Here is a 13,535-nt window from a genome sequence, read left to right as displayed (position 1 = left end):
ATTGTGTGTGGATTGTGGACCCCGGCATCTCCCACCTGCACGTTGCTCCGGCCGTCTCCCTGCTGTTCCTCCGGCCACCTCTACCCCAACCCTGACAGTCCTTCTCTGCTAAGCAGTCAGTTTCTATATTAGTTTCCCGTGGCTGCTATATATAACAAATTACCATGTTGGTGGCTTAGGGCAACAAACATTTATTCTCTCCCAGGTCTGGAGACTAAAAGTCCAAAATCAAGGTGTCAGCAGGGTTGGCTCCTTCTGGAGGTGCTGAGGGGGAATCTGTTCCATGCCTCTCTGGCTTATGGGGGCTGCTGACAACGCTGAGTGTTCCGCGCCTTGAGATGCTTTACCCCAATCTCTGCCTTCACCTCCACACGGCCTTCTTCCCTGTGTGTGTCTTCACATGGCCTTCTTTTCTTTTATTTTTTTAAAGATTTTTTTGATGTGGACCATTTTTAAAGTCTTTATTGAATTTGTTACAATATTGCTTCTGTTTTTTTTTAATATATAAATTTATTTATTTATTTTTGGCTGCGTTGGGTCTTCGTTGCTGCGCACAGGCTTTCTCTAGTTGCAGCGAGTGGGGGCTACTCTTCGTTGCGGTGCGCGGGCTTCTCATTGCAGTGGCTTCTCTTGCTGCGGAGCTTGGGCTCTAGGAGCGCGGGCATCAGTAGTTGTGGCATGTGGGCTCAGTAGCTGTGGCTCGCAGGCTCTAGAGCGCAGGCTTAGCAGTTGTGGTGCATGGGCTTAGTTGCTCTGCGGCATGTGGGATCTTCCTGGGCCAGGGATCAAACCCGTTTTTCCCTGCATTGGCAGGCGGATTCTTAACCACTGCGCCACCAGGGAAGTCCCTGCTTCTGTTTTATGTTTCAGTTTTTTGGCTGCGAGGCACATGGGATCTTAGCTCCTCGACCTGGGATCGAACCCACACCCCCGGCACTGGAAGGCAAAGTCTTAACCACGGTACAGCCAGGGAAGTTCCCATGTGGCCTTCTTACAAGGACACCAATCATTGGATTTAGGACCTACCCTAAACCACTGTGACCTCATCTTAACTAATTACATCTGCAAAAACCCTATCTCCAAATCAGGTCACATTTTGAGGTTCTAGATGAACACAGATTTGGGACAGAAACTAACTATTCAGCCTATTAGAGGGTCTATTAATTTAAGTCCGATGATGTCCCTAACTTGCTTAATTCTTCCTAAAGCTTCCACTGCACCTCGAATGAAATCCCAACTCTCCACCATGCACAGGTTCTGTGTGGTCTGGCCCCTGCCCACCTCTCCACCCTCCTCTGCCTTCACTCTCGCCTCACCACTGCCTTCCAGACCCACAAACCAGCCTCCTCCTGTTCCTCAAACACACCAAGCTCACTCTAGCATCAGGGCCTTTGCACATGCTAAGACCTCTGCCCAGAGCTCACCTCCCTCTGATAATACCTCTTTCAGGTCTTAACTCCAAAATGTTGCCCCCTTGGGAAGGACTCCCCAGCCTCCCAGACCTCTCTGTTCTATGCCCTCTCAACACCAGATACCTTGATTTCTCAACACTTTGTACACCTCTCCAGTCCAAAGGCGGCAGGTGGCAAATTCAGTTGACAGAATGAAGTGGCTGAATTTACCATCAGTCTTTTTTTTTAAATTATTATTATTATTTAAAGATTTATTTATTATTTCTTTATTTAATTTATTTTTGGCTGCGTCAGGTCTTAATTGCAGCATGCGAGATCTTCCCTGTGGCATGTGGGATCTTTCGTTGCCACACGCGGGCTCTTCTCATTGTGATGCATGGACTTCTCTCTAGCTGTGGCGTGCGGGTTTTTTCTCTTTTCTAGTCGTGGCTCCAGGGCACGTGGGCTCTGTAGTTTGTGGCACTTGGGCTCTTTAGTTGAGACGTCTGAGCTCAGTGGTTGTGGCGTGCAGGCCCAGTTGCCCCGTGGCATGTGGGATCCCAGTTCCCTGACCAGGGATTGAACCCGTGTCCCCCTCATTGTAAGGCAGACTCATTACCACTGGACCACCAGGGAAGTCCCTTAATTTTTTTTTAATTAAAGTATAGTTGATGTACAATAGTATACGTTACAGATGTACAATACACTGATTCACAGTTTTTAAAAGTTACACTCCTGGGCTTCCCTGGTGGCGCAGTGGTTAAGAATCCACCTGCCAATGCAGGGGACACAAGTTCGAGCCCTGGTCCGGGAAGATCCCACATGCCGTGGAGCAACTAAGCCCGCGTACCACAACTACCTAGCCTGTGCTCTAGAGCCTGTGAGCCACAACGACTGAGCCCATGTGCCACAACTACTGAAGCCCGCATGCCTAGAGCCCATGCTCTGCAACAAGAGAAGCCACCACAATGAGAAGCCCGCCCAAGGAAGAGTAGCCCCCACTTGCCGCAGCTAGAGAAAGCCTGCACACAGCAACGAAGACCCAAGCAGCCAAAAAGAAATAAATAAATTTATTTTTAAAAAGTTATACTCCATTTATAGTTATTATAAAATATTGGCTATATTCCCTGTATTGTACAATATATCCTTGTAGCTTATTTTATACCGAATAGTTTGTACCTCTTAATCCCCTTCTCCTATATTGCCCCTTCCCCCTCCCACCAGTCTTTTTTTAAAAATTTATTTATTTTTGGCTGCATTGTGTCTTTGTTTCTGCACGCGGGCTTTCTCCAGTTGCAGCGATCGAGGGCTACTCTTCGCTGCGGTGCACAGGCTTCTCATTGTGGTGGCTTCTCTTGTTGCGGAGCACGGGCTGCAGGCGCACGGGCTTCAGTATTTGTGGCACGCGGGCTGTCTTTTTTTTCAACTAATTTTTTTTTTGTTTTTGGCTGCGCCACACAGCTTGCAGGATCTCAATTCCCTGACCAGGGATTGAACCCGGGGCCCTGTCGGCGAAAGCCCGGAACCCTAACCACTAGGCCACTAGGGAACTCCCCTAAAATTAATTTTAAGTTACTCAGATAATTCTAGAGTATATTCTCATACTTTCCTGTTGTGAAAGATTCTCTTGCCCTTTCTCCTCCTCCCCGCCCCTCCCCGCCCCAGGGATCCCTCGGTTAAATGAGAGACTTAAATTATGACCCTTCCTACTCACCCACACATATGTTTCCATACATATGTAGGACATCTGGCGTACTACTTTCGAATTTTGTCCTGTTTCACTTCGCTTTCACGTGGATGGGGTTACGTGGTGTGCATTTTCATGAGAGTTCCCTTCCTTGGTTTCACTTGTGGGCATGTGACATGGGTCTTAGTGAGTTCTGTCTTCCTGTGGCTCCACTGCCTGCCTTGTAAACGGCTGCATGGTATTCCACTGTGCAGATGAACCAGAGTTTATTAAGCCACTCCTCTGTCAGTGGACACTTAGGAGGTGTTTTAGTCTGCTATAACCAAAAAAAAACCCCAGACTGGGCAGTGTATAAACAACAGAAAGTTACTGCTCACAGCTCTGGAGGCAAGGAAGTTCAGGATCCAGGCACCCTCATGGTGGTGTTCTGATAAAGGCCTTCCTATAGGTTGCAGACTGCCGACTTCTGGCCGTGTCCTCACAGGGTGGGAGGGGATTTGGGGGGACATTCAGATCCTAGCCGGTTGCTCCCTGTTTTTCTGCTTTTACACATCATGCTGCAGCAGATACCTTGTTCGTCTTTCTCGTGCTCGTGTGCAGATGGCTCCTGAGATAGTCTAAAAACTCAAAACATCAGGTCATAAAGTCTATGCATTTGTAATTTTTTTTAAAGTATTATTATTATTATTTATTTATTTTGCGGTACGCGGGCCTCTCACCGTTGTGGCCTCTCCCGTTGCGGAACACAGGCTCCGGACGCGCAGGCTCAGCGGCCATGGCTCACGGGCCCAGCCGCTCTGCGGCATGTGGGATCTTCCTGGACCGGGGCACGAACCCGTGTCCCCTGCATCGGCAGGCGGACTCTCAACCACTGCACCACCAGGGAAGCCCAAAAATTATTTTTAAAAAGTTTTACTGAAGTATAGTTCACTCACAATGTTGTGTTAATTTCTGCTGTACAGCAAAGCGATTGAGAGATATAGATATATATATATTCTGTTTCATATTCTTTTCCATTAAGGTTTATCACAAAATATTGAATATTGCACATTTGTAATTTTTCTAGCCTGCCAGATTGCCCTCCCCTGGGGCAATTTGTATCCCAGCCAGCAGCATCTCACACTGCTTCCTTCCCCACATATACCCCAGCACTTGGAGTTATTTATTTATTTATTTATTTGCTGGCCTGGGGAGGGAGAAGCAGTATTCCGTCTTGTGGATGACTGGTGAGGTTGGGGCGGGGGGGTGCCTTATGATGGATTTCAATGGAACATTCACTCTCTGACCCCATTTGGTCTCCTTCCCATCCCCCACGCCCTGTGGCTTAGGTACCTCTGCGACTTCGCCTACTATACCTCTCTGTACCAGAGTCACGGCCGCTCAGCCTTTGTTCACGTGCCCCCTCTGGGCAAGCCCTACAATGCAGACCAGCTGGGCCGGGCACTTCAGGCCATCATCGAGGAGATGCTGGACGTCCTAGAGCAGTCAGAAGGCAAACTCAACTGTTGCCACAAACACTGATTGCTGCTCAGGCCTCCCAAGACCTCATTCTGCCAGGGACCCTGAGAGAGACGTCCGCCCTCCGGGGCCTGACCGGGAAGGACGAGCCCATCAGCTGGGGATCTGTTTTGGATCAAATATGCCAACTTACACACCTCCTCTCCCTTTTTCTCTGCAAAAGCACTGGTTGATTTGAAGGCCGCAGTGAAGATTTTTTTTCTCTATTTCTCTTTGCATCTGGGGATACAGCTGTGGCAGCCAGGAAGCCGGGAGGTCCTGATTTCTGCAGAGAACCCCGATCAGGTGTCTCTATTCCATGATCCCATGGCTGGGGCTACCTGCCATTCTAAGTCTGTGGTGGAGGGATTCCAGAGTTCCCTCCGTCCGTGACTGTTTCTTCCCAAATGTAAACGGCTCATGGAGACTCTCTACCCCGATCCATGTCCCAGCAGCCTGGACAGCCCCAGCAAGGGCCACCTTGGGACGTGGCATGGCTTTTTTTCTTCTTTCTTATTCTCTTTTTAAAAACAATAGTGCTAGTTTGGGCACAGAGTAATTTATATTCCCTTTGGTTAAAACGTGGGCTTTAGCCAAACACAGAAGTGTCTTTTCTTTTTCCTGGGGTGCAGCCCCTTCAGCCTCCTGCCCTGAACACTGGACCTACATCTTTGTTTTGGGGGTGACATTGAGGTCCCCTTGCTCGGGGCTTGTGGCACTGGGCCCATGGCCAGACCACGGGGAGTGGGGGGTGGCTGGTGCCCCAGGAGACTGAAAGGGTTGGCTGACCCTTTCAACGACCGAGCTGTGAACTGTACCCACGGGGCCGCTGGGGCCGGGCTGCCGGTGGGAAAGCAGACTCTCATTTCAACATGCACATGACTTTTTTTTTTTTAATGTAAAAATGCGTAGGAGCTGCAAACCTACCCCACATCTGACCTGGATTTTCAGTCTTGGTGCTTGTTTTCCTTAAGGGGAGAGGGCCAAAATGGAGTCTGGGGGCTGAGCTCCATGTGTGCTGGTGTATTTGAGCAGGAGAGCGGTGGGGCAGCCAGCAGGCTTCGTGTAGTTGGTTTTTGGATGCGCCTAGGACTCGGTAAATTTTTATCTCAGTCCCTGGTAAATTTTTATCTCACTCCCTGGTGACTTTGAACTTACCAGCAGGGTTGAGAGTGACATCTCCCAGGAGGCAACTAAATTCAGCTGGACCCTGACACCCATCAGAGAGAGGGGGTGGCAGAAGCAACCGTGAGGAAAACACACGTTTTCGAAGTATTCTTCTATTTTTTTGGAAAACGCGCAGTTTTATCGCTTCACTAAGTGTGAAGCGTGCTGTAGTCTGATGCTGTGTTGGATCATGTTGGTGTTTCCCAGCGTGCAGCTCTTTTGAAAACAGCTGAGAGTTTTGTTTTGTTTTGTTTTCTTAAACATTCACCCTCTTTCCCTCCTGTTCCGATGCCCAGGGTGGTTGCTGCCTCTGTTGAGCTACTGTGTCGCTTGGAGACCAGGTTGATAGGTTTCTGAGTGAAATGCATTTTCTGAGTCCTGGGCTTTTTCTGGAGGGGAAAAGTGGGCACAGGTGGGTGACATGGGGTCAGCATATGGCATATGGTGACGTGGGGTCAGCATATGGTGGGTGTGTACCATGGCCCACAGGGTAAAATGATCAGGACCTAGCTCCCCTCTCCATGCCAGCCCTCCCTCTGCCAGAAACGCCCCCTCCACATCCCTGGTCCGAGTTTGCAGTCTCCTGAGAAATCTGGAGCATAGGATGTCATGGCATCTACTCACTCAGCTGGCTTCTGTGAGCAGAGGTTGTGGCTCTTTTGAAGGCGGCGGTGGGGGGGGGGTCCCCCAGAGGTCTTATTAAGAATGGCATCTGGCTCTAACTAGCTCTGTTCTCTAAAGGTCTGATTTGTGGGGCTCTGAGGAGGAAATGGACCTAGGCAAGCTGGAGTAGGGAGGGAAGACTGGAAGTGAGCCAGGCTTGAGCTTAGCTGGGTGCCCACGGAACCCAGACACACCATCCCCAAACTCTGCATTTTCATCTTTCTTTTGTCCTCCCTTCTCTTCTCTGTTTAAAGCACCATGTGGTCTGATCATTGTCGAGTGTGTGTGTGTCATTTTTGTGTTCCTGCCATGGTTTTAGATTTCCTCAAGTTAAACCAGAACCCTGTCCTTGTTCGTGATGCAGAGCACGTAGCTCATTTTTGTTTAATCAGATAGCCATTAAACATTTTACTCGCTCCCTGCCAGCTTTTAAATTTTCCTGTTTTAATTACTTTTTATCATTTTCTTTGGGGCAAACTCAGCCATTCAATCCATGATATATCTGTCTGCATTTGTTGGGTCCCGGAAAAAAATGTCCTTGTGTGAGAAGAGGGGGGCCAAGTCTCATTCCTTCTGCCTTGTCATTTCAGAGTCTGGGTTGTCGGGGGCACAGAATAGGGAAAGGGATGAGCCTGTGAAGTGGGTGCAGCTTGGCGTGTACGGAGGTGAGCAATGCCAGAAGGGGTGGGTGCAGTGAGTGTTAATGGTGGAAGGATGGGCTGAGGGATGTGGCGGGAAGGCTGGTGGGGGAAAAGTGAGAAGTGATGCTGGGGGTGGACTCATAGGAAAGTGGAGGGGGCCTCTCTCTGGTGAGTCCTGTGGAGGGTACTGAGGTGGGGGATGGGGGCAGAGACAGTGATCTGGGCGTCGGGTGATGGCGTCTCCTTTAAGGTGCCAGAGCCTCCGCACCTTATAACTTTATTCTTCTCTAAGCCCCTTTGACGCCCCGCTTCCCACCAAAAAGGAGGTCGGTGGTCTGCATATGAGTACGTAGCTCGAAAAAGAAACAAGACGGAGTGGATAGAAAGAAAGGTGGGAAGAAGCAGCAATTCCAGTTGGTGGACTGGGCTTGGTGCCACCTGGCTCACCTGGTCCAATCAAGGAACAGCCAAGGTCTCCTGGCCACTGAGAGAGACAGTGCCGTGGGGCAGCAGGGGGTGGTGGGCAGAGGTCATGGCTTCCCAGTCGGTGCCAGGTCTTTGGGGAAAGGTCAGATTGTGATAGTTTCAGCAAGAAAAATAGTTTTCAGCTACACTGCTCTTTGCTGGCGTGGAAACTTCTAGAACAGAAAGGGCCTGCTCAAGGGGACGACTGGAAAAGTATACTGTTGATGCCTTTTTGTTATCTTAGAAGTTTCTGCCAGGAAGCCAGGCCAGTGGGTGTGCATGTACACCCACAGGCCTGTTCCCCCGAGGGGTGACCGGGAGGGGGAAGGGAGCTGCTCGTGGAAATCCACCCACCACACTGGCCTGTTTTTTGCTGCCACTGTCTAGACTGTTGACCTTTGACCTCTTCACCTCTTGGAGTGTCTGAACCCGGAAGTCCCCTTCTGGGATGGTGGGACAAAGCCCCATTCTCCTCTGAGGGCCCAGCCTCTGCCCTGAGGCCACTGGAAGCCTTCTCAAGCCTGCAGCCAGCGTGAGGTGCTGATGATGGTCATACAGGCAGAGGCTGCTGCCTTATTGTCAGGTCATCCCTCGTGGCCAAGAGTCTCATGGCCTCCACAGACTTGTGGGGAGCTAAAAAGGGCTTTGTTTTTATAACCCCAATTAAATTTCCCTTCTCATGGAACAAGTGCCTTGTAAAGGGACCAGGGCTGCCACTGGGAGAAAAAACATCTCCATTTTTGCAGTGAAGAAGTGTGTTAAAGGCCAGGGTCCCCCTCAGACCCAGGGCAGAATGGCTGTTGAGGGGAAAGGACATTTGCCAAAAATCCACATCTTGAAAGTTAGTTCTTGGATGGACACTGGGCATACCTGCTACGAGATCCTGTCCTCCAGTTTAGGGGCAGTTGTCACAGCTTGAGTTTCAGGGGTTCCTAGACCCCCAAGGGCTCCAGTCCAGCCCGAGCTGCTCCCCCCACTTAAGATCTGTTTCTCCTCCTCCCTCTCCTCACCCAAGGCTTCCCTTCAGCTGCCCAGAGACCCACAGAAGTGCCTGCCTCTGCAGTACACATGGGGCACAGAGAAAGGGGACAGGATGGGAAAGAGAGAAGCACCCCCAGGCCCTGGTTCCCCGCTGCCCAGACCGGCCTCACCCAAGCCATTTGCAGGGGTGGGACCTGGGGCCAGTGGCTTTTGTGTCCTGCACACTTTGAGGAAATCCCAGAGAAAGCCAGTTTGGAATTGGGCTCTCTGCACCCAAGGCCTGGCTGGATGCCACGGGAGACCCATCTGGATCGTGGGAAACAGAGTTGGCCTTCCTCCAACCCAGGCATGTTTCCGGGGCTCCCTTAACATCTCAGGTTTCTATCTTGTCGTAAATCTCTCTCTAGGAAAAACCCTTCCCGCTGAAGGTGACCCCGTGTTCTGTCCCCAAAGGAGGGTCCAGCCCCTGCAGCTTCGGGGTGGCTTTTCCCTGAACCCAGGGAGACTCCTATGAGTGCCTTGTCTGAAAGCGCCGTGTCTGGGACCCCAGGCCAGGCAAGGGTCTGCCAGACTTTGCTGGGGGCTGGACCCCGGGAGACCCCAAACTTGACACCCCAGAAAGCAAATAAAACAGTTGAAATATGCAATTTCTTGTGTGTCTTTGTGAGAAGCTGGCATCCGCCAGGGTCATCCTCAACCTGGGGTCATCAACTGGCAGAGGGGGCCTCAAATCACCAGTATTTCTGTCCTTGGTGCTTGGTGTGTGACCTGGTACTTGGTGTGTGGCCACTGCAATGAGTGTGCTGAATGGATAATGATGAGAGGATTTCTGTACTGAGTGTTCTACCTCCTACAACCCACTGCCTTGGTTCTGATGCACAGAGAGGTTGAGTGACTTGCCTATGGTCACACAGCAAGGGGGTGGGGGGTGGGATTTGAATCGTGATCATGTTGACCCCCAGTGTGTGCAGAATTCCCCTGTGGGGGAGGTGCTATTACCACCTTTTACAGCTGGGGAAACTGAGGCTCTGTCTGTTGAAGCCCCTTGTCCCAAGGAGAGGAGGGGCGGGAATGTGAACCCAAGCCGGCTACTCTGGACTGAGCAGCTTGAACACCGGAAACAGGATTCGGTCATCCCCCTGTGTCTGTCCTCAGCAGGAATGGGGACACTCCAGAGTCAGTGGCCTTCAAAGAAGAAGGGGCTTCAGCAGTAAGGAAATGGCTTGTTTTGGGGAACATGGGTCCCAGGGGAAGGGGTACCCCCTCCAAGTCCCTGAGCCCCCAAGGTCTTTGCACCCCAAGATGAGGTGTCTATAGCACGGTGGTTTTGCTTCTAAGGCTGGCTCTTTCCACGGCCCCGGGCTGTGAGCAGGGTTCCAGGTGTACCATATAGATGCTCCTGTGGTCACTGGAAGGGGCTGTGTCCTTTTTACATGGGGGATCCTTTTCCCAAATCCTGGAAACCTCCCCTCACCTCCCTGGTTCAACGGGAACCGCCGCCTACCCTTGGCCATGCTGCCCAGAGAGAAACCCCCTGACCTCAACTGTACCCTACAAGTTGCAGGCCAAGAGGGATGGCTGTGTGTGGAGGAGATTGGGTGATTCAGGTGGAGGGGATGTGGGAGGGGTAGCAGGGCTGATGGCGCAGGGTCTCAAGGCCTGGCGAGTGGTCTGGGTGTTATTCCAAAGGCTATGAGAAACTAAGAGGTGGGGGACGATCTGAGGCCCACTTCCCTGAGCCTCAGTTCCCCACACTCATGGGCCTTGTGTGAGAATTCAGTGAGATTCTGCTTTTACAGCTCTGGCACATAGTACTTACTTAATAAGTACAACTACTATTACTTCCTCCTCTAGGAAGCCCTCCTGGCTGTCCAGGTACCTCCTCTGCCTCCCATAGCTGCCTGGTTCCCCCCCACCCCCGTGCCAACATACTCTGGGTAGTAACTGACTAGTTCTATGGGAGTCCTGGAGGACAGGCAGGTCTGTCTGGGGTCCCCTGTGTCTGTTGCACCCAGAACAGCACTGGGCACATAATAGGTGTGCAATAAGCTATGGGAGAGAGGAGAGGGGTCGGGGCTGGGTGTTCCATTCTGAGGCCAACAGGGGGCGCAGGGAGGCGCAGGAGCCTCCGGGGAGGGGAAGGTGGATGACACGCCCCTGAAGGCCAGGCACCTCCTCCAGCTGAGGCCCCCACCCTGCCTGTTCCCTGCCTCTAGAGCCCCATCTCCTCTTGGCTGCTCCAGGAACTTATAAATTACCTACTGTGCACTGGGCTTTGGACTGGGGACACACCAGGAAACCAGCAGCTTCCAGGCTGGGAGTACAGTGCAGGGGTCCCAGCTGTGATGGCGGACAGACAGGCAGCCGAAGGGTCTAAGGTATATTCAGGGAGGCTCATTCAAGGGTAAGCCTTGGCCCCATTCAACAGAGTTTCCCTCAGCTCTCGCTTGGATGTTCTCGGTCTTAAAGGTGAGGGTCTCAGACAAGAGTCCATCCCATTCCAGGGATCTGCCTGGGCCCCTCTCCACCTCTCACACCCTCGGTGGCTCCCCTTGGCCCACAGGAGCAAGCCAGACTCCTCTGCTGGACATCTGAACCCCTTTTCCCTTGTCTCTGCTGACCCCAGCTTGTCTTTTCTGCCTGGAAGTCCCCCCTCCTCCATCTACACCTAGATAACTCCTATGCATCCCTCAAAACCCAAAGTTTTGGGGGAAGATGCTGAGGTCATCTTGGGACACTCTGAGTGTGACAGGCCTGGGTGGGGGTAAGAAGGGCAAAGCACCACTCCAGAAATCCCAAACTAGGCCTTCCTGCACACCCTCTTCAACCTTCCCACTGGCTCCTTCCTGCCCTGGCATCTTGCCACTAGGCATTCAGCAGTTTCTACAAGGAGTGTCCAGACCTGCCCGGACGTGTCCTGGTCCCCTGGAAGAGAGGAGGGGTGCGTTCAGGCTGCCCCCACCCCCAACACACACACATACACACACACACACACACACACACACACACACACTGATGGGGGTGGTGGTGAGAAACAGAAAAACAGAAATGCAGAGAGAACAAAGGAGAGAGAGAGAGGGACTGAGGGAGGCAAAGAGAGAAAATGTGGAAACTTCCTGGCTGTTTTTTCTTCTAAGTTGCCGTGTTTAGGGTGAGGACACCTAGAGGTGGAGAGGTCCCCAGCCAGCCAAGGAGGAGGATTTGGGATGCTGGGTGACTGGGACACCACGCTGTGTGAGTCATGCACAGGGCTGCCCTGTTCTGGGCCTCAGTTTCCCCCAGTGTCAGGGAACTGATTTCCCCCAGCCACTCGGCAGGGCTGGGGGTCCACACTCAGCCAGGGCCTAGCGCACAGCAGGTGCTCCATAAATGCACACTGTGGTCAGTGAAACCATTGCAGGAGCAGGCATGCAAACCAGGGCGCTGGAGGGGGGTGTGTGTGGGTGGGAGGTGGGGGTTTAGGGGTTCCGGGCAGTGAGCATGTGGGGCCCCAAGCCTGATGCCTCAGCTGACCCACTTCCTGCCCGGCCTGGGCTGTGCTGGTGACCACCCGCAGCCAGGAATCCGCACAGCTGGTCCCAGGGCCTGAGCTGACCACTTCCGTCCCCCGCTTCCCCTGCAGCCCAGGCTCTGCTGACTCACACTCAGCTGTCCCCATTCTTCCCTCACTGAGCTCTGATTCTGAGAGGTAGGGGCGCTGGCAGAGGCCCAAACCCCGAAGGCAGGGAAGTCATGGCCGCTGAGAGCATCACGGAAGAGAGAAAATTATACCCCAGGCTTAACTGCCTGAAAAACGAAAACCTGCTCTTGACAAGGAAAAAAAAAAGAATACTTTTGGGACAGTCCTTTGGAATCAGTCACAATTTCAAACTTTTGGCCACCAAAAAAAATCCATCAAGAAATTGAAAAGATAAGCCAGGGACAGAGAGGAGATACCTGCGATGCATTTAACTGACCAAGGAATAGCTTCCAGGACATATGAAGTGCCCCCACTCCACCAGACACACTAGACGGAAAGAAAAAACACCACACAGAAAAATGGGCAGATGGCATTGTTTTTGCCATAACAATGACCACGAACTGGGTCTTACATTTCTGGCTTACAACAGCAGAAATTTATTCTCTCACAGTTCTCGTGGCCAGAAGTCCCAAATCAAAGTGTCAGCAGGGCTGGAGGCTGTGAGGGAGAATTGGTCCCAGGCCACTCTCCTGGCTTCTGGTGGCTTCTGGCACTGGTCGGCGTCCCTTGGCTTGTGGCTGCATCACTCCAATCTCTGCTTGCATCTTCATGTGGCCTCTTACAAAGTAATCAGTCATTGGATTTAGGGCCCACCCTACTCCAGTATGACCTCATCTTAATGTAAATAATTACATCTACAAAGACCCTCAAGGTCACAATCTGAGGTTCTGGTGGACATGAATTTGGAGACACACTATTCAATGCAGTACAGGCATGAAAAGGCAATTCTGGGAAGATGAACCCAGGACAACCAATAAATAGAAGCTCAATCTAGTCATCAGGGAAAAAAATTCACTGAGATCCCATTTCACTATTAGGCAGGGGACAGAGTCACTGGTGATGGGCGTGGGAATTGGCTTGACCACTCAGAAGAACAATTTGGCCATGCTAACACAGCTGAGGATGGCTGGACCCTCCCTCCTGGTCCTAGTGTGAACCCTAGAGAAACCTACATGTGCATGCCTTCCCAGCAGCATGGTTCATAATAAGAAGGAACTGGAAACTTGGGAAATATTTGGGTGTGTTCTTACGATGGAGTACTATACAGCAGTGAAAAAGGATGGGCCAGACTTGCAGGCAAAAATCTCCAATCCAGACCCTTGAGTGAAAATAATTGTAACAGTGTGATACCATTTTTATAAAGTTTTTTTAATTTGCATTTTTGTATTGTGGTAAAATATATATAACATACATAGAATTTGCCATTTTAACCATTTTTAAGTGGACTGTTAGTGACATTAAGTACATCTGAAATGTTGAGCATACATATAGTACAACACCACTATCTACTTCCAAAACTTTCC

The 13,535-nt window shown here is 51.3% G+C and overlaps 1 protein-coding gene across 2 annotated transcripts in view; it reads left to right on the top strand.

The window, feature by feature from the left end:
* Positions 1-9,592, top strand: part of PGPEP1 (pyroglutamyl-peptidase I) — a 37,930-nt gene extending 28,338 nt beyond the window's left edge. Inside the window, exon 4 of one of the 2 annotated variants that reach the window (XM_029216579.1) lies at positions 4,407-9,592. In XM_029216579.1, coding sequence (XP_029072412.1) covers positions 4,407-4,769 — 363 coding nt within the window. In that variant the 3' untranslated portion in view covers positions 4,770-9,592. The remainder of the gene's footprint in view (positions 1-4,406) is intronic. The other variant, XM_029216578.1, reaches the window with a different exon arrangement.
* The last annotated feature ends 3,943 nt before the right edge of the window (positions 9,593-13,535 follow it).

Source organism: Monodon monoceros, unplaced genomic scaffold (assembly GCF_005190385.1).
Source record: "Monodon monoceros isolate NGI ecotype Baffin Bay Population unplaced genomic scaffold, NGI_Narwhal_1 Super_Scaffold_12, whole genome shotgun sequence".
NCBI lineage: Eukaryota > Metazoa > Chordata > Mammalia > Artiodactyla > Monodontidae > Monodon > Monodon monoceros.
This window is presented reverse-complemented; position numbering and strand designations above follow the sequence as displayed.